This window comes from Leptodactylus fuscus, chromosome 2 (genome assembly GCF_031893055.1).
Source record: "Leptodactylus fuscus isolate aLepFus1 chromosome 2, aLepFus1.hap2, whole genome shotgun sequence".
NCBI classification, from domain to species: Eukaryota; Metazoa; Chordata; class Amphibia; order Anura; family Leptodactylidae; genus Leptodactylus; species Leptodactylus fuscus.
The window spans coordinates 188,424,050-188,445,919 of NC_134266.1; the positions used below are offsets into that span (position 1 = coordinate 188,424,050).

Below are 21,870 nucleotides of genomic sequence, written 5' to 3' on the forward strand. Positions count from 1 at the left end.
CCATTTTAATTTTTGAAATTTTCCAGTAGCTGCTGCCAACCCCCAACCCCCCCCCCCCCCCAGTCCTTCTCTGCTTATACTCGAGTCAATAAGTTTTCTCAGTTTTTTGTGGTAAAATTAGGGGCCTCGGCTTATATTCGGGTCAGTTTATCCTTGAGTATATACGGTATATTTTTGCTCTTTCTAGGCTTTGGTTACTGCGGCACAGTATGGAAACACAGCATTTCTTGCTTATTTCATTGGAAAAAAGAGCGCCAAGGGTATAGAGCTGGCCACCAGGATCCTGACATTAGGAATAACATAAGAAGTCTGCTCCGAATCTGGGCTATACACTCTCCACAGACACTAGTTTTAGCCAAATGTCCATAGGAGGCAGATATAACCCGAATAAGGTCTTCTTCTTTTTTTTTTTTTTTTAAATGTAGATTGTGAGCCCCACATAGAGCTCACAATGTATATTTTTTCCCTAGCAGTATGTCTTTTTTGGAATATGGGATGGAAATACATGCAAACACGGGGAGAACATACAAACTCCTTGCAGATGGTTTTTTGCCCTTGGTGGGATTTGAACACCAGGGCTCCAGCGCTGCAGGGCTGCAGTGCTAACCACTGAGCCACCGTGTGGCCCCCTCGAATAAGGTCTTCTGTCTTGCTTTTTTAAAATTTTATTTTCCTATCAGGTGCAGTAGGGTCTTCAATGTGTGCGCCACACTAGTCACACCCCATGTGGACACTTTGCTTTATAGCGCCTCGCCAGTCACCCAGTACCCAATTTAGGACAATTTTTTTCTTCCTTTTCCGTCCCTTTTCTATAGACTTTGGTTTTTTAGTCTTCAGGTGAAGACTTTCCTGAAGGGACTCATGCTCTGTGTTCCTCCCTACTGTCCACTGTGAACCTTACTCTCATCCTTGAGGCACTCCAGGCTCCCCCTTTAAGCCTTTGCATGAGGTCTCTCTTTGCCTTTTTTCCTGGAAGATTTCCTTTGGGCCCACCACCCTCTCTGATGCCTTTCTTTCTGGATCTCCTCTGTCCACTACCCTCTTTTCTGTCTGTGTTTTTCTTCCTTCCACATCAATGAGAACATTGTTTCACTTTCTTTTTACCCAGACTCCAAGTATATGCATGCACACTCCTTTCCCTCTCTAGAAATCTGGACAGTCTGGGTCCATTTGTTTCTCACAACCCCCATTTGTCTTTCTGATGCCCTGTCTGTTGCCCCTGAGGGCCCTCGCAAAGGCCTGGTTCCAAGGTTTCTATCTGCTGGTGGTTTTGGTCTTTCTGGGAGGCCTGCATGCTCAGGAATAGGCCTTTGGCCTACATGAGCTGTTGGAGACTCTTGTTCTGTTGCTTACAGTACTGCCAAAGTGAATGAGATTTTGTCTACTCTCATTCACACATTGCAGAAAAGCTGCGTTTTCAAAAACGTGTATATTTGTGAAAAGCGCAGCAGGTTAATTTTTGCTGTGGAAAGGTAAGCATTTTCCCTATATATTTAATAGAGGATAAAAAAAAGCCCAGAGGAAAATGCAGCAAAAACTTTGTGGGAAAAATGCAACACTGTTTCGCTGAGTTTGGCTATGTGGGGGCCTTAACCATGGAAATGTATTCAGTCATGGAGCAGTCCTAACAGCCTTCTGCCTGTACAGCTTGGCTATCACTGATAGAAATGCCCTCATGACTAGATTTATTTAACTGAGAAATAAAGGGATCATCCAGGCAAAAATTGACAACCCTTTTAACTTATAAATCAGCTGGGGCATTGAAAATTAAAAACAAAGCATACTCGCCTGTCCCCGATGCTCCGGTGTCTTCCTGTGCGTTTCGGTTTTTCTGCTGCGGTGACTTCTCTAGAGTCATTCCAGAGTTCCGCTGATTGGTCAGGTGACCGCTGAGTCCAGTCAGCAAAGGACCTGCAATGTCAATACCTATGACATCACAACTCCTCTTCCTGTGGCTGCTGATTGGTCTCAGCGGTTACATTACCGCTGAGGCCAATCGGAGGCTTCAGCAGAACTCTCGAAAAGAGGCGGGAGGACAACAGAGCATTGGAGACAGGTGAGTATGCATTTTTTTTTATTTATTTTTTTACTGCCCTGGCTGATTGAAAAGTTAAAAGGGTTGGCCTTTTTTGCTTGGACAACCCCTTTAAAGAGGACCTTTCACCATTTTGCCCACAGGCAGTTCTATATACTGCCGGAAAGCTGACAGTGCGCTGAATTCAGCGCACTGTCGGCTTTCCCGATCTGGGCCCAGTGTGAAGAGCTTACGGTCCCGGTACCGTAGCTCTTCTATGGTCAGAAGGGCGTTTCTGACACTCAGTCAGAGACGCCCTTCTTCACAGCACAGCCAATCGCGCTGTGTTGTGAGAGTCGGGAGGAACGCCCCCTCCATCTGCTCGCAGTACTCGTCCATAGACGAGCATTATCAGGGAGGGAGGGGGGAGTTCCTCCCGGCTCTCACAGCACAGCGCGATTGGCTGTGCTGTGAAGAAGGACGTCTCTGACTGAGTGTCAGAAACGCCCTTCTGACCATAGAAGATCTACGGTACCGGACCGTAAGCTCTTCACACTGGGCCCAGATCGGGAAAGCCGACAGTGCGCTGAATTCAGCGCACTGTCAGCTTTCCGGCAGTATATAGAACTGCCTATGGGCAAAATGGTGAAAGGTCCTCTTTTAATAAATAAAACAAATGGAAAAGTTTTAGTATATCAATCTCTTCAGCCTGTCCTGCTCTATACCATGCTGCCTGAAGACTGCCCTGCATTTTACACGAGACAGGTTGCCCTGAAGGAGTTTTGTGTTTTGAGACAAGTAAGAGCAAATAAGTAAATGTTTGTTAATCTTTTCAAGACTGCAAGTTAATAATGGAATATATTTTAATGAGATACTTCTGTATTTCCATTTTAGAGTTCCTGTAGCTAAGAATGATGTGAAGAGCTGGGACCTCACTGTGTTACTGGATGGTACTGGCCACTCTGTTGTAGTTAAAAAATTAAAGGATCATTTCTCTGTAAGTATTCTGGAACCAATAAAGTGCAACTTTTCAGATGTTAATAACATACTTAACACATCCCTTCAGAAGGGTATGTTCATCTGTGAAAACCCATTTACATTTTGTACTGTGAATTGTAATCCAAAAATACACACAAAAGTTTGTAAGGCTTTAATACATCATAAATTTTGGATGAACGAAAAGCTAATTTAAAGTGTACTTTCCATAATGCATAGTGCATTTGAATGTAATAAACTTTGTGATATATTTTAAAGATATCTGGTTTTTTTCACCACTTATTAAGCTGTTCTCCTGTTCTGTATCTTCAATACAACAGTCTGTTTACATTATATTTGTCTCCATATTCAGTCTCACACACAAGGCACTATGGAGCAGGGAGGGGTTGAGCAGGATTCTCAGCCAGCTAGATAATTGAATGATTGACTCATTCTGTACCCTCCTAGTCTGTTTTCTACAACCTAGCAGGATTAAAACAATTTAGAATAGCAGAGAGTAACAGCAGAAATTATTTGAGTGCTTTTATTCTATTCCCCTTTCACGCTTCATAGTCTAATATGTTGTAAGTAACTCTGACTGAAAAGTGGTGAATAAAACATGCTTCTTTAATGAGATATATTACAAAGTTTCTTATATTAACCATAACTATTCATTTTTGAGAAATTTTTTTTTTGTTTGTTTTTTATTTATAACAAAAGGTATTCTTTAAACCATTTTCTGGCGATCATTGGCACCAGCCAATCAAATTATTGTGACTAATTCCTAATGATGGCAGCTATCTGTTGAAAAGCTGATCTGCTGCATTGAAGTACTGTAAGTTATTTGGTGTTGCACTTGAACAGTTGTTCATGCTAAATGACTGATCTTGTATACCATCAATGGAGGCCCAGGCTATGTCAAATAGCCTGTACTTTATGATGTTGCTATTCAGGGCATCATCCTTTTCAGACTGTCCACAAACTGCAAGTCCTTGAGAGAAAACAGCCATCTGAAATCCCAAACATTTAACCATTGTATGATCAATTTGCAATCAATTTATTTATGAATAAACTGGAGTTTTCTTACTTAGATCTTAAAGTGTACCCTGTATTGTAACATTTAGGCCAAGGTCCAATGGGACGATCTGCAGCAGGAATGTATCGCGGTTCTTCCTTCAATGCTTTGAACAGAAAGTCTGTGGATTTTTCCTCCGCTGACTTTCTGTTACAATTATATCTACGGGAAAGCCGCTGGCATTTCCGTAGATATAATTGACATGCTGCGATTTCCAAAACCGTGCAGGTTTTGGAAATTGCAGCGTGTCTGCGCTGTGGTTTTAAACATTATCACCGGGAGCAAATCGCGATGTTTCTGGCCCGTGGGGCCCCGACCTTGGTTGTGTTTTCAATTATGCGGTTAGTTGGTGGAAAAGCTTGTATGCTGATATATCTGAGGCAGCTGTGCTTCTGTTTTGCTGTGAGAACATTATTTTGCTTTATGTCTATAATTCAGTTAGTCACTTTACCCTCTCCACTAAAAACTAAAGCAAAGATTTTACTCCATAAATGCATTCTAAAAGTAGAAAAGGTGCTATTGTGGACATTGAAATGTTTAGTACTTATGGAATGATAGTAAAAAAAAAAAAAAAAAAAAAAAAAAAAAAAGCTAACATTTTAATCCTTCCCCCAAACCACAGTACTATTATGGTGCCCGTACAAAACATACTTGGGAGTTGTATCCACACCATCCTCAAAAGGAATACATGTAATGGCCTGGATAGAGTTAGGTTACATTCCAGCTGTAACTCAATATCATGGTCAAAAATGGATCATATATAAAAATGGTTGCCAAACAGAAATACGTGAATGGCTGATCTCCAGCTTGTCTGTATTACTTAACTACCATGACCAAATATGTGTAGGAACGTCCTCATAGTAGTACAAAGGCAACTGTAGTATGGTATGGTTAGTAAGACATTATTATTATTATTATTATTATTAATAATAACATGAAGCTGTAAATATCAGGCTTCAGAATATGTATTATCCATGTGTGTTGCATGAACCATTCGTTGCTTTTCTTTTGTAAGACTCTATGGGCATTTATTAAGACACCATTTTAACCAGCTGTCTTACCCTGTGGTCTGTTGGAGACAGATGTGCCAGATTTATTAAGAGGCATAGGTGTATTAACAATTGTTGCACATCTGGAGATGTCTATGTGCCTAAAAGTGAATTTTATACCAACTAGAAGCTGGTGTAAAATTCTAACAGTACTGATCCCAGTCTTCTGCTGTAAGTAATGGTTAAAGTGTTTGGATATGAAGCTACATCCGGCCTACCCACTTGTTTACAAGGTAGCCTGAGTGGCAGAATTTTTTTCTAAATGCTAAAGCAATTGTTAACACCAAATTTCTTTTTTATGTGCTATCCATTGCATGCACTACATTACAAACCCCTTACCATTTTATATCCTTTTTGTCAGCCTATTCTGCTTTGTCTTCTATTTTGATAAACTTACATTTTACAGTTCTAAAGTTTTCAGATGTCATTTATTGCTAATCTCTGTTATAAGAATAATATTATATTAAAATAAAGGGGCATTGTTTCAGTTGCTGCGGTGTATACGGTCACTCACTGGAGGCAGAGCACCAGCCACAATAGTAGATTAATTATAATATTGTATGGATTTTTTTTCCCTTTTGGGTATTAGTTTGCAACTTTGCAAACTACTTCTGTAGTGTGAACGTGCATCATCTGTGACTAAATGTTTTGCTACAGCCTGCTCAAAGGAGTAACCAGTAGCTTCTCCTTTAATGTGTGAAGTTGTTTCAGGCACAGATCTTCACATGGATTTAATTAGTCTTTCACAGGTCCAATTCTCAATGCTGAATTCTCATTTCGCCCACCAATAACGAAAAACACCTCTCTTCAAACGGGTCCCTTCAAAGAAAAGGGGTGTTTAGGATGGCTTGTTTTGCAGCTTTTTGATGTTGGTTTCTCTTTGTTTGTACAACTGTTATCATTGAGAAACCATAGCTTTGTTCTGTATGGATCCTTTGGTATCGGAATCTAGTCAGAGAAAAATGCATCTTTTTCAGTGTTAAAACAGTAGTAGTATTATTATGCTAACAAAAATGGCTTACTATAATGTACTGTACTGTACAGTGTACCCATTTTGTTGGTGCACCGGAGTGTTCATCACCTGATCATAGACTAATTTTGATGCACTGGGAATAAGCAGAATGAATGAAAGCAAACAGAGATTTGCAAAACCATGAGGATTTGATACAGAAAGTATATTGGAAAATTGTACAACTTTTTATTATACAAACAATAACATTGTTTTCTCAATATTAGTTTGAAAGCGGCCAATTTCTTTAATTATAAGGAAGGTGAAAAATAAAATTAAAAAAATCTCATACTTGCTTGTCCTCTGCGTTCTGGTATTCCACAGCAGTGTCTGGTCCAGTGGCATGGTCACAGAGAAGGACATAGGATGTCACTCACATACATCAATGGTGATGTTCAGTGTCCTTTCCTTTAACCACTGAGGCAAAAATCCCATCACTGGAACATTGGGCAATGGGGAGTACGCGTTTATTTTTTTTCTTTTGCTTTTTTATCACCTTTCACTGTCCTCATGGCAGAGATCCGTAATTCTTGGACAACCCTTTTAAGGCTTCCTACCAGCATTTTGGGGCTGTAAGCAACCATTTTGAGTCTTAATATTTGTGATTACAGAATGACCAAAAGCATCAAAAATCCTAGCCAATTTCATAGGCGCTGATGCTGGTTTTAAACCTAAACATTGTGGCCTTGAAGAACACTTTGACAAAAAGCTATATTCAGCTAGTAATGCTAGGCCAAAATCATGCCAAGACTGTAGTGGAAAGAAGAAAGTATTTTGTGACTAGTATTTGACAGCAGAACATGAAAGAAGCAGATGTAAGAGACAACAGGAAAGCATACAGCAAAACGTTTGTGTCCGAAGTTGTTATGTAAATTTGATCATATAGGAGGCAATAGGTTAAAGAGGACATTTCACCATTTTGCCCACAGGCAGTTTTATATACTGCCGGAAAGCTGACAGTGCGCTGAGTTCAGCACACTGTCGGCTTTCCCGATGTGGGCCCAGTGTGAAGAGCTTACGGTCCGGTACTGTAGCTCTTCTATGGTCAGAAGGGCGTTTCTGACAGTTAGCCAGAGACGTCCTTCTTCACAGCACAGCCAATCGCGCTGTGCTGTGAGAGCCGGGAGGAACGCCCCCTCCCTCCCTGATAATGCTCGTCTATGGACGAGTACTGCGAGCTTAGTAGATTTCATTGTGGCGCTTCTTGTTCTGCAGCTTGTGATATTTCAGGATTTAGAGCACTCCATTGTATCTGTAATTGTCCACATCAGTCCCATCCTCAACATCCTAATCTTTGAGCTTGCTGCTGGAATTATTTCTGGGACATCTGAAAGAATTGCCTCGTTGTTGCCTGAGGAGCTTTTTCATATGTGAAGTTCTTTACTTAGAGAATCATCAAAAACATAATGGCAGAATGCATCTGTCGTCATATTGATTTTAACATCTTTAGATGCCATCAGCTTAAAGGAAACTTAAAAATTATCAACCCAATGCTCCACCAAAAAGAAAAAATTACAAATAGCCTAGTATGTTAGTGGATCACATGCAAACAAATATATCCCAATGGCAGCCCCAGTGGGCAAGATCACATATGGGGACTGTGTCTCGAACATAACACTATATGTTTAGGTTTACTGGTCTTGGTAAAAGATTTAAGAATGAATTATGAAATAAACTGTAGCTCTTTATTCCCCCTCTTACATGTAAAAGATACCAACTACTGGGTGTTATGAAGCAGAGAATGTTTATAAGCATGCGGAGAATTGCAATGCTCTGACAGTCAGGGCTCTTCTGCCAATAGTCCCTTTTAACTGAATGCCAAGCACAGTACAGGCGTATTGAAATGCTAGAGACTTCTTTTCTCCAACACGCACTGTCAAAGGACAGTCTACCCCCTCCCCATACAGATAAACTGGACGGAAGCAAGAACCAGAGGTCCGTAGCAGATGATCCGCGCTCTCTGGTTATATAGGTGAACACATGCCAAGGGATTTGGTTGAAGAAATTTTTATTGAAGTAGATAATAAACAGTACGGCACAACACGTTTCAGGCTATACCAAGCCCTTTATCAAGTGCAAAGTGACTGTAACAATAAAATGACAACAAACATAAGTGCTGGACTTAAAATTAAGTGACGCATCCAGCCCATACAGAGTATACAAGAAAATATTTAAAACCAGTACATGAAAAAGATAGACGTTGGTATAAAAATAGATATAAAAACTGGTGAGATAAAAATACATAAAGATGATAAGTAAAAAGCACCAATACTACAGCTGATTAAGTGCTGCTCATTTGAGCCGCATTCCAAGAGTTAGTGCCAGGAGGAATGGTAACAATGTCAATGATTTCTATGGCACCAACTCCACAGTTTGTATAGTGCCACGTATGTGACCTCCATTATTCCAAGGCTTACTACCCTGAAGAATAATAACAGAGTTAGCAACTCATAAGGATTGGGAACATTACCACATGGATATTCTGTTGGAAAATGGACCCTATAAATAACATACTGACGTGAATCATTAGGTCTGACAGTGATACGGCAAACAAATAGTGAATACCATGTTTCAAAAAGAGGGGGAAGATCTCTAGTCGTGACCTACTAATTATAGTTCTCAAGTTTGAGCCCCCTTACAGTATGTCCCAGTTGCCAAAGAAATGAGAGAAACCATAAAAAGATGTCTTACCACGTCAGGCCAGATGCATACTGACCCGACGGAAGCATGGGTAGTTATCTTAGTGCGGGGAATTGCTTCCTGCGCCCACTGAGGAGCTGCGCATGTGTGCCATGCTCCACATGGAGCGCACCCTGCAATGCGAACGGCCTCCTCGGCTCATAGGTGCGCATGCGCGAGTGGTCAAAAAGCACTTGATAAAAGGCTTGGTGTAGCCTGAAACGCGCCATACTGTTTATTATCTACTTCAATAAAAAGTTCTTCAACCAAATCCCTTGGCCTGTGTTTCACCTATATAACCAGAGAGAGCGGATCCTCTGCTACGGACCTCTGGTTCTTGCTTCCGTCCATTGCATTTCCCGTTTTTCTGGTGCACACAGATTGAAGTGCTGCCACTCCCACCAGAAAAGTATAACTTCTACATGCCATCTAGGTTGTTGTGACTCAACCCAGCAAGGTGAGAGGCCATCTAGTTTTTCCATACGTTTAACATCACTTATTTCACTCTAATACGGTCATGGGAAGAATATGCAAATCTGTATTCCATGATGTAATTAGAAAGACAGAGCCTCAGTTTGTGCATACCAATAGAGGGCGCTAGCTGAGGATGTGCAAGTCTGTCTTCCATGATGTAATTTGTAATACTACACTCAGTGTCTTCTCTCTTCTCCATACACACAAACTAGAAGAAGAAAATGGTTCAGACAACTTTATTTTAGATTGCTGGCTTTACAGCTTTTATTAAGTAGAGTAAATTTTCGGTAACTTTAGATCCCCAGTCTACTAGATTTTTTTCTGTTCTGTTGTAATAATTTAGATATATTGACTAGCTCAATACGGTTTAGAATTATAGCGTGTAACAAACTAGATACGGTATATATACAAGTTGTAGATAGACATTGTCCTAGCTGCTGGATAGCACTCCTAAAAATACATTTAATGTACAGCAAAAACATTCCTTCATTACTTAGATACGTTTTATTCTTCTTAATAAACATTTAAAAAATGAGCAGAAAAGAAAATGGTAATAGTACATTGCACAGATGGTTTTATTTTTGCCACTATTCTCTAATGAAGACAGCAAGACACATGAAGGCTAGTGTCATCTGTTTGTACTATTTACCAGTTTTTGTTCTATTTTTAACTAGTACTTGTGTTTTTCCTTGAGGAAATCCAATTTCAAAGAGCTTTATCTAGTCCCCTTACAATCAAAAGAATGAGTAAAGCCTTTCCATGTCTGAAGGGAGTAAGAGAGTTAGCCACCAGAATAAAGAAGAAAAGACTTGTCAAAAAGTAATGACTATGGAATAGTTAGAAGGAGATGATGCCTTCATTTTCTTACTGATGTGTACAAATGAGTACTTGAGAGACCTTTTTTCATGATTAATGTACGTTCAACAGTATTTTAAAATTTTACACAATTCTGCAGTAATGGTGTAGAATTTTGCCTTGGGGTGAATTTCTTCCCTCAATATACAATTTTAAAGAATGTAAAAACCAAGACATTTGTAGTCATTACATTGTGTTTTGATGAAGATGAAAAAGGTTGTATTTTTTTCCTTGTGAATGGTTTCCTATTGATGTGTTAAGCCTGTTTTGATCTGCTAGCAGCTGATTATTTCTATATTATCCCCTAGACTACATGATTTCCTAATTTATAGCTCACCTCCCTTTTTTCATGGTAGAAGATCATTTGGGAAAAAAAGGATTGCTTTGTAGGTTTTTCCTCATTGTTTTCATTCATATAAATTATGAATTTGGGATTTTTATTTATTATGTATGGTAGTTATTTTTCCTAAACATTACACAGATATCTTTCAAAATAATATTTTAATGGGAACCATCAGCAGCCATATACTTCAAGGGAGCAGTCTTTGCCAATTTCACCCAAAACAATTTTTAAATGAGCTATTGTCCCTGGCACTGGATGTGGCTATAACATTTGTTAGCCTGGCCAGCAGCCTTGATGGTGCATTCACATGTTATGATTGATTAGCATTTTGGCCAAAATTTGCAAAAAACAATGCAAAACTGCAAGTTTTAAAATATTTAAATGCATGGGATGTATAGAAAAACGGGTGAGGTTATCACCCACACCACTGGGCTGGCGCAGTGTGATAGATCATGTGTATCATTCTCAAATAACATTCAGAATTATAGACTGAAGTACTCCTGAATAAATAGTAATACAGAATTATTCCCACCACATAAATAAGTGGGACAAATCTCATCAGTTAAATATGAATGACCAGGAGCATTATATCTTAGCACTATAATTCTTAGCTAATTATAACTATAGCAAGAGCCACTTTTGAAGCTGTTGCTACTGTGACCAGCTACTGGTGTAAGCTCTTCCATAGATTCACAGTGATATAAAACAAGAAAAAACACAGCACCGCGCAGGCACCTATTGCATTACCCTAATTATGCACTATGCGAATTACAAATAAGTTCTCATCTATAGGCATTGTGAGTGGTTGCAACTCCCTATAAACCGTATACACCGATGTGTGTCAACCTCCTTTAGCAGGTATTCGCAGGATTTCAAAACCATCACCAGGATGTGAGACATCAATATAGTAGACGGACTAAAAGTGCCAATTTTAGAACAGATCCACAAATCCATGCTTACCAGAGGTAATATATGATCAATCCTTTATTAAAGATACATCCAAACAAATGACAACGCGTTTCCAGCCAGTATGCCCTTCTTCAGGTACAGTAGTTCTCTATCGTTGGACTAGATACGCGATCTGTCCAGCTACGTATCTGGTTCAACGATAGAGAACTACTGTACCTGAAGAAGGGCATACTGGCCCGAAGTGCGTTGTCATTTGTTTGGATATATCTTTAATAATGGATTGATCACATATTACTTCTGGTAAGCGCGGATTTGTATACCTTTTCTAAGATTGGCACTTTTAGTCCGTCTGTGGTATAGATTCACAGTGAACAATCTTTGTCACCTCTTGAGATTAAGGCTATTTTTCCCCAGACAGAAGGGAGTGCCCACTTGTCTTTTGAGGGGATTTTACACGGAACAGCTTTTCCCGATATTATTGTAAGGCCCATTTCTATATTTATAAATGTTAATAAAATTTCCTCTTAAACACCTTCTCAAGTCTGAAAAAAAATTAACTTTTTTAATCTCATCTCATAACTGAAGTCCTTCATATCCCTTTGTTGTACCTCTAATAAATCTAGGACATACTTTCTATAAATTGATACAAGATATGAATTGCATATTCCAACTGAGACCACACCAGTGATTAATAAAGTGGTAATATTAAATGCTTGTCCATATCCTTTTTAATACATGGCAAGATCCTGCTGGCCTTAATTGACATTGCATGCTGTTATTTTACCCTTTCCTGACGTTCACCGTAATAGTATGGGTATTGAAGTATGGCTGCTGCTCCAGTGGCAGAGAGAATTACAGGGCGTTTTGCCATAACACAGAAGTAGAAGAAGTTAATTTTTTTGGAACCCCAGGAGAATAGATAGAAGAGCAATCTTTGGAGAGTTCTCCATTTGCATGCCCATAAGTTCCTGGTATACAGCACATACTCAATTACAAAACGTGTGTACAAGTGTCTTTGGACTGAGGGATAGATTGCAGGAAGGGTAGAAGGCACATGGTACAATCACATCAGTATTTTATAGTTCTTGTTTTTTGGGTTTTTTTTTCACTGATATTAATGTCAGTCTGGGTTCAGGAGAAAAAAAATACAATGCGATGTATTTTTTATTTTGTCGTGAAGTTTGAGTGGTATGACAGAAGACAAATGTTCTAAGATCAAGCTACAGTCGTGTTTTTTTTATTACACCGTCATATTATATCACTTAGATATTGTTTTTAAAAAATCTGTTAAATTGTCTTAACGGGATCTTATCATTAAAAATTCAATTTTTTCTCACTAACACATAGTAATAGCCTTAAAAAAGGCTATTCTTCTCCTACCTTTAGATTTCTTCTCCGCACCGCCGTTCGGTAGAAATCCGGGTTTTATTCAGTATGCAAGTGAGTTCTCTCTCAGCACTGGGGGCGTCCCCAATGCTGCGAGAGAAATCTCCAGCGCCGCCTCCATCTTCATCTGGAACAGCCTCTCCCCACGTCTTCTACTTTTACACATGCGTTTAAATAGCATTAAAATAGCATTTTAATGATAGGATCCCTTTAAACAATATACATAGAGGCATATCCTCGCACAAACAAAAAGTTGGACCCATGAAAGTAGTGGGCTACATGGGCCCACACAACATAAAGGCGATACTGTAAAGCTGAATTTTACAAAACTATATATACACACAGGCATTAAATGTTAGTAGGTTTTCATGTCAGACAGCATGTATTTTTTTTCTCATATAGTGGTTTTATTGAAAAACTGGAGTCATAAACCTGGTTCTTAGACATAATTTCTTTGGTATAATTTGGACCTTTAGCTGAAAAAAAAAGCCGGGAGCCCTTGAATGAAACTTCTCGTTTACTGTAAGTGTCCAATCTCCATGAAGAAAGTAATTATTTTGAGGAAACTTCAGCCAACTGGCAAAGCAAATCCTACTGTATATTATGTACATTTTATATGAGCTTTAAAAGCGCAGAGTTATGGCTAAATGTAATCTAATGAAACTTGTCATACTGTTGACATGTTTTGTAACTTACTCTGAGTCTAGCAGTAACCATTCCACATGTAATTTCTGCAGCACATTGGCAGTTTGCCCCACAAGTGAGCGATGTAATGTGTTGGTAATAGAAATAGCAAATTAGTATTTAAGCTACTGCACTTAAGTTATTTGGTTTCACATGTGCCTCGAGTTGGCAAGAAAAGAACGGAAATTAAACTCTTCAAAAATCTGAAAGCATAAAAGCGCTTGTTCTTTTGATTGAAACCACATACTTAGCTTTTGATTTTAGCCAGCGCCAGTGGTAGGGAAAATTACAGCTGAGGAAAAAATACATTGCAAGCTGTGAAAATGGCAATTGGCAATGCATGCCTTCTATCCGATTGCAGTATTTCTGCAAATTCATCGGCAAGTATTCTCTAATGTTTTATCTCTACAGGTATGCAAAATGTTTTACCTTTATTTGAAGTGGAATTACTTCATAGCCCTTTCAATGAAAAACAGCGTTCCATCCACTACCTCCACTCTAAATGTCCTTTTCAGAATATTTCTGCAGGCTGGACATTTTTTATCTTTTTTTTTTTTCTGTCCCGTCAGTTATTTACTGCCTTTTATATTTTTGGTTAGAATAATACCTTATAAAATAAAGCTGCCAGAAAATGCAGGAAAATGGGTTGTAACATTGTAATACTTATTGCAGCAGTTGAGGGCTGGTTGCTTGTGCGCTCTGTACGAGTTTATTTTTATTGGATTCTGTATACTTTCTTAATCTGTTATTTAGAAGGTAATTTAAAGATAATGTATTGGAATTTAAAACATTTTTCATACACCGTCCTCACGTGTTGTTCAACGGGTCGGTGCCATTACATTTTGTGTGCTTTGAGGCCTATTTTAATGCTTTTCCCAGACTACTACTTAATAATAATAATAAATTTTATTTCTATAGCGCCAACATATTCCGCAGCGCTGTACAATTTGTAGGGTTCAAATACAGACAGAACGATACATTACAAAGAAAATCATTTATTTATGTAACCTTTATGCTTCACACGCATATCACAGAATTCTATACATAGCAGGCATTCAATGCAGATACTGTTAAAAACATTTCAAGATGGACATTGGTAGATCAGAGCAACCATTTTGTCACTTTATTCTGATAATATAGATCACATTGAGTAAGCATTAGGAGTTTATTATTGAATTTGTCCATAAAGTGAAACTTTGGGAAAATTTTCATAGGAATTGGACTTACAAGGTTATTTAATATACTAGGGCCTTTTTTTTTTTTTTTTTTTTAATTCTGATCCCCCAAACGCAAGTGAAAGTCTCAGTCCAAGACAGCTACAGCTGTATGTTACTATGCTTTAAAGTTGATGTTTCCAGAATGTCCCCAGCTGCGTCTCTCTCTGGTCAAAACCTGCCTGCCGCGACCAGCGTGCCACGGTTTCCGCCTGAAGATAGGACATGTCGCTTCTTTTCTCTGCTAGCAGCAGCCCGCCGCTAGTGGAAAAAAGAAGCCCGGCGGTCTGCATAGACCACCATTGTAAAGGGGCGGATTTTGAAGCGAAATCCGCTGTCAAAATCCGCCCCTTTGCCCACGTGTGAACGAGCACTTACCAGAACAGTCAGTTTTCTGCACCTATTAACTGAAACTGCATCTCAAACTTCATGGGAATAATGGGAATGCTGCTGTAACTTAGTCGGAAAGTTGCTGTCCTAATAGTGGTGGAATTAAAGTGACTTGTCTGACCACAGCATCTGAGGGGCTAAGTACCCCAAATCAAAGATGTTCCTGGTGGCAAGTGCTACCTCCAGGTCCCTGTTTTGTAAATCAGCAGGGACCTGGCAGTTATGGTACCCATTCAGTTTCTGTGTGTGGGTGTCAGGCCTAAAGACCATTTGCTGCTATATTAGTACATTGGAAATGTGTAAAAGTGTTATTTTCCCATCTCAGCATATCGCCTTCTCCCTGTCTCATCCCCTATGATTGGAACAGTTGAGCAGTGTTGCTCCAGGCTGTCTCCGTAACTAAATGAGAGTTTGGAAACAGTGTAGCGCAACTGGGCTTCAGGGTTAGTGCAGCTTTAAAGTTCTGGAAACAGCTTAGCTATATGAGCTATGCTGTTTCTGTAGCTCTCATTCTGCTATATTGCACTGCTGAGCAGTTCCTGACTTGTACTTGGTAACCATTATTCCGATCATGGAAGAAATTTGACACGATGGGAATAACCCTTTAATGTTCTCCTCTTTGTGCAGTACATTGAAAACAACATGGTAGCGAGAGAAGAAATTGGTGGTAAATGCAAGAATCAAGTCATAGCTAGTCAGTTATAATGTACACAAATGTGGAAGCTCATTGTAAAATGTCACCTGAAACAACTGCTACAGAAAAATTTTAAAGGGGTTATCCACTCACAAAAATATTGTAAAATCTACTATGGGAAAGAGACTTACCTCAAACATTTAACCTGTAACCTATGCTTTGTTCTCCTGCCATGTGACAGAAACAAGGAAGAGTTGCCTGTGATGGCAAGTCCTATCTCGTCAGATGGCCAATAAAGGGTGCAGGCGAGCAGGAGCCTAACTTTAAGCTTGCCATTAAGGAGTGACCTACTGTCAGCATGGCCACGAGACAGATGGTACTTCCTGTCTCCCATGGGCCTTCTGATGGGATGGGTCATGCAGTAAAGTGTAAGATACTTCTGGGAGTGAACAACCCCTTTAAAGTCAAGCATCATTTGAAATTTTGTCCTGATTCCAATTGACACCAATTTTCCAAGTCATACGCAGAGTTCACACAAGGAAGATAACTTATGTTGCATCCTTATGCAAGGTACTGATTTTGACAGGCTACCTTTACTGAGGATTGTTTCTTACAGGCTAGCAACATGGCTACATGCAGTCAAGTAGCGACAGCGAATTTTGTTTGACCCTCCAGAGGCTCTTTTTGATTTAGGAACAAAATTCATTAAGAATCACTTTGTTCTCACCCTAAATGTTTTACAGTCAGGGACATCTAAAGTAGCTCAGTAGTTTGAAGACCCTGACAAACAGTACCTGAAAATTGAACTTATATTTTTGTAAATATGATAAGTAAAGTAAATAAGTTAATGTTTTTGTTTTTTTTTGTTTTTTTTGTTGTTTTTTTTAACAATAAACAACAAGCAGCCCCCCTCAAATGAGAGATAAAGTAAAAGGGAGGGGGGGGGGTAACATTTGGAGTGAGACATCGGACACAATTGGTAAAGTTAGACAGAGAAGTCCAATTTCTATCCTGTTTGAATTTCCATATAGCCATTTTGGCCCTGAAACATGAATATTTACATGCTGTGTTCATCTTCACAGGAAACTTCAGCCATATACTTTGTGTCAGCTGTGTAACACCTGTCCTGTTATTGGCACTAAACATTCTCCCACCATCATTCTAGTCAGATATGTGCAATGATTGTTAGGCTAGAAAGCTGCAGTATATGTCATTGAGTAAATGACAATAGATGCACGGTCATGTGTCAGCTGAAATGCCGGCACAGTATCCTGAGTAGTTTTCGTCCTTTATCAGTCAGATATTTTATGAGCGCACATGCTCTGCGATGGAACGGTTAGCAGCCATTGTACTTTCAACTACAGAAACATTTATTGTCTGCTTCAGTTTTCCTGTAACCTGTTACATTTTTTCCCCTGGCTGAACTGGTCAAATGGAAGCTGGCATAATCAGTTTCATAGACATGAAAGAGAAATGAGATAATATTTTCCAATGCTGTAATGAATAATGAAAAATGTGACCTACAATCTGGTGATTCTGTAATGTATCCTGTGTGAAATCAAAGTTTATAAGGTCATAATAATTCCCACCAGTGATACCACTTGCAGATCTGTCACATTTGCACAACTAAAAAAAAAAGCCAAATATCACAAGCCCTGAGCGATGGGTAAAACATAAGAATGATAATTTTAACAATGATATTGTTCAACATAGGATTTGTATAGTAAATGAAAAGAAGAGAAAATGGTCTGAGCAGCCATTGTATGTTTGGAAGAAGGAACTGCAAGTTGATAATAGGATTCACATCTTGGTACCAAATGTATATGTAGCATATGTTGCGATTTATCTTAGCAAATTTAATGTTGGGGTTCTAAAATGAAATTATAAATGAATTAAACTTTTGCAGTATTTTTGATCAGTATTGTTTGGAGATTGATGTATTTGTTTTTATTTTATGTTTCATTTTTATCCCTTGAGAAAATAGGAAGTCTTTCACTCATACACTTTTAGTATTATTTCTTGTCTGTTTAGGCACATGAATCATTATGCTGTGCACATAGCAAGGCTCCTCTCTGCTTAATATTAAGTATTCCGGATATACCATATATAGCACCTAATGATTGGTTCAAACTGCCTCCTGCTGCTACAGACCTCTTTAGCAGTGTGCCATTCAAAAGACAGTTAATTATTGAATATTATTTTGTACGCTGACAAAGCATGTGCTATGGATTTTTTTCCTGGTTTGCCTACGTGTTTTAGCTCAGGTTGTAATTTCTAGTAATAATTTATAACTCACAGCGGTTGGTGAAGCGCCTATTAAATTTTTACACTATGCTATGAAGAAATTAACCACACAATTTCAAGTGTGGGTTAGTCTGTTCGCAGTTAGATATTTTAAAAGGGAAATGCACTAATTTTTACTTTGTGTGTTATAAGGTATGTGTGTAACATTAGGTTAGCTGCAGAAAAATTATCAAAGAAAACATGCAGCAATGTTTAGCATGGCAGTTATCTTGTTTAGCATGCAGCTCCTTTGTGCACCCTTTAACTTCTTTAATAATAACAATAATATGTTTTATTTATATAGTGCCAACACATTCCGCACCACTGTACAATTTGTAGGGTTCAAACACAGACAGAAAGAGACATTACAAAGAAAGTCATTTCACACAATGGGACTGAGGGCCCTGCTCGCAAGAGCTTACAATCTATGAGGTAGAGGGGGTGACACAAGAGGTAACAGGGGCGGCATTGCTTATACATTGGTCAGACAATTTTGTAATAGTGGTGACTGTCATTACACAAACATAAAACTTTATGAGCCGTCACCAGTTGTGTCCTTTAACATGTGGATGGTGCTTGCACATATAAAGTTAGCCTGAAACAGCATCATATCATGTGGGAGCTGGAACGCAGAAGGGTTCATTTTAGAGACTCTAATTATAGTATGGAAGGATTTACATTAGGAATTGTGATAGGCCTGTCTGAAAAGAAGTGTCTTTAATTTGCGGTTGAAGCTGTAGAAATTGGGAGTTAATCTGATTGTCCGAGGTAGAGCATTCCAGAGAAGTGGTGCAGCTCGGGAGAAGTCTTGTATACGAGCGTGGGAGGTTCTGATAATAGAGGATGTAAGTGTTAGGTTATTGAGTGAGCGGAGAGCACGGGTTGGGCGGTAAACAGAGATGAGGGAGGAAATGTATGGAGGTGCAGCATTATGGAGAGCCTTGTGGATGAGAGTGATAACTTTATATTTTATTCTATAATGAATAGGCAGCCAATGTAGCGACTTGCATAGACCAGAGGCATCGCTGTAGTGTCTAGACTGATAGATGAGCCTGGCCGCTGCATTCAGAATAGATTGTAAAGGGGAGAGTTTAGTGAGGGGAAGACTGATTAGTAAGGAGTTACAGTAGTCAAGGCGAGAATGAATCAGAGAGACAATAAGTGTCTTTAATGTATATCTCGTAAGGAAATACTACTTTAATACTACTTTATAGTAAAAATTGTAATAAGATTTTATTATTTGGATTTTATATTCTTCTGTACTGCATATTTTTGTTTTAAAGACAAAAGTAAAAATGATCTGTCTTTCTATGCTTCCATCCTTATAAAGATCAAAAAATTGCACAAAAATTACAAATTATGAACTTTACATGTAACCACCTCTTTATTTGTCAGTGCTAAATTTAAATGGGTATTATGCAAAATATTTTTTTAGATCAATGGGGTGTAGCATAAATATCTAATAGGTTATGCCACCTATGACACCCCACCCGTCAGAAGAATGGAGGTCCCATGACTTGATAACCATGATATAGTTACACAGTAGATGAGGTTGGATAAAGACATTAGTCCATCAAGTCCAACCTATAACCCTACAATCCCTACAGTGTTGATCCAGGGGAAGGCAAAAAAAAACCATATATAAAGTGTCTATAAACTGATTTTACCAGTGGCATTAAATGCAATATGACCTAGTCATATATTGTATGCACTAAGACACTTCTATCTGTCTACATAAAGTCACTTTGTTTACTTTAAGAGGAAAAAATCTTAGTAACACTCACAGGTAGGTGTAAACAGCAGGCTGTGTGCCAGCAAACATTAACTTGATCAAGGCTCCTTGCAGTAAAAAGAATAAACTGTTGCAGCACTCCAGTAGATATAAATCAGATAGACTCTAGTACATTGGAATATTTCAACACTCCACATGTATTGGATGTGCACGAATAAAGCAATCTTTGCTTTGCATCTAGTAGAGTGTTGTAACAGTATTATTTAAAATTAAATGGATTCTACCATTAAAACCTCTTTTTTGTGGATAAGACGTCGGAATAGCCTTTAGAAAGGCTATTCGTCTCTTACCTTTAGATGTGATCTCCGCCGTGCCGTTCCTTAGAAATACCGTTTTTTACCGTTATGCAAATTAGTTCTCTCACAGTGATGGGGCGCGGGCCACAGCGCTGAAAATGCGATGGGGGTGTCCCCACTGCGGCTCGAGAACATGATCCTGCAACGCCTCTATCTTCAGCTGGATCCTCCCCTTCTCTGTCATCTTCCTCCTGCGTCACCTCCGACACCTGCGCAGTTGGCTCTGCCAGTGAAACACCAGCAGAGCCGAGTGCGAATGCCGGCCGGCAGCTATTTTTGGAAGGCCACTCCTACATTGAACTACAAGAGCAAGAGCGGCCTCCCAAAAATGGCCGTCGGACGGCATGCGCAGTCGGCTCTACTAGTGTGTCAGTGGCAGAGCGAACTGCACAGGCGTCTAAGGCATTTTAAGCACTGGGGCCTGTCCCCATCGCTGCCAGATAACTAATTTGCATACCGGTACAAAACGGTATCTCTAAGGAACGGCGCGGTGAAGAACACATCTAAAGGTAAGAAACGAATAGCCTTTCTAAAGGCTATTTCGACGTCTTAGCCACAAAAAAAAAGAGGTTTTAATGGTAGAATCCCTTTAATGTGTGTTATATAATATATAAATTTCATTATTTTTTTTTACCTAGTCTATTCATCACATTGTAACGGCACACCTTGTGGATAGTGGGTAACAGCTGGGCTGCAACTGTAACAACGGGGATCAAAGAAACCTCTGATCCAAGCCATTTAACTTCTTTTAAAAGCAACTATCAGTTTGCCACAGGTCTGTGTTAACTTGAGACCTAACAATTACCCCAGGTGTTCAATAATCTCTTAGGTCTAACAGCAATAATGCAACAGCAATAATGCAATGTAATAATAAATATAACAAAAAAAAGTATAGTAATGTGTAATTAAAAGAATTTGATAAAAAATATTTGTTTAAAAACAATGTACTGTTTTGAGTTAAAGTGAGTGTATTAGAAAACTTGGCTTCAAAAAAATGTCCTATACTTAATAAGTTATTATTCGCAGAATATGTTGCTGTTCAGAACTGTTTCAAATATGGAAAAACCTGGTACACTGTCATTTCTTAAAAACATTGGGCTAGTTCACACGTGGGCAAAGGGGCGGATTTTGACAGCGGATTTCTCTTCAAAATCCGCCCCTTTACAATGGTGGTCTATGCAGACCGCCGCTAGCAGAGAAAAGAAGCGACATGTCCTCTCTCCAGGCGGAAGCCGCGGCGTAATGGGCCGCGGCTTCCGCCTAGCGGCAGCACCCTCCTTTGTCGGCTCATTCATTTGAGCCAACATAGAAGGGGAAAACCGCGATGGTCGCGGCAGGCGGGTTTTGACCAGAGAGAGACGCGGCTCGCCGCTTCTCTTTCTGTGTCAAAACCCGCGCGGACGGTTCACAGGTGAACTGACCCTTTGGGCAGTGAAGAGTGGGGTTAAGACTCTTTCCAAATTTAATTAAAAAAACAAACACCTTTCAGATAAAGATAAAAAGCTGTTGAAATAGAAGAAGTCGCTAATGAAAGTATTGTTCCTGGGGCCACACGGTGGCTCAGTGGTTAGCACTGCAGCCTTGCAGCACTGGAGTCCTGATGTTCAAATCCCGCCAAGGGCAAAAAACCATCTGCAAGGAGTTTGTATGTTCTCCCCATGTTTGCATGGATTTCCATCCCATATTCAAAAAAAAACCATACTGATAGGGAAAAATGTACATTGTGAGCTCTGTTTGGGGCTCACAATCTACAAAAAAAAAGTATTGTTCCTTTAAAGAAAATAAATATAAGTAAATATATACAGTACA

The 21,870-nt window shown here is 39.2% G+C and overlaps 1 protein-coding gene across 1 annotated transcript in view; it reads left to right on the forward strand.

The window, feature by feature from the left end:
- The window catches only part of PCCA (propionyl-CoA carboxylase subunit alpha), a 360,616-nt gene that overhangs the window by 238,951 nt on the left and 99,795 nt on the right, over positions 1-21,870 (forward strand). The window contains exon 19 of the mRNA XM_075265336.1: positions 2,909-3,011. Coding sequence (XP_075121437.1) covers positions 2,909-3,011 — 103 coding nt within the window. The remainder of the gene's footprint in view (positions 1-2,908; positions 3,012-21,870) is intronic.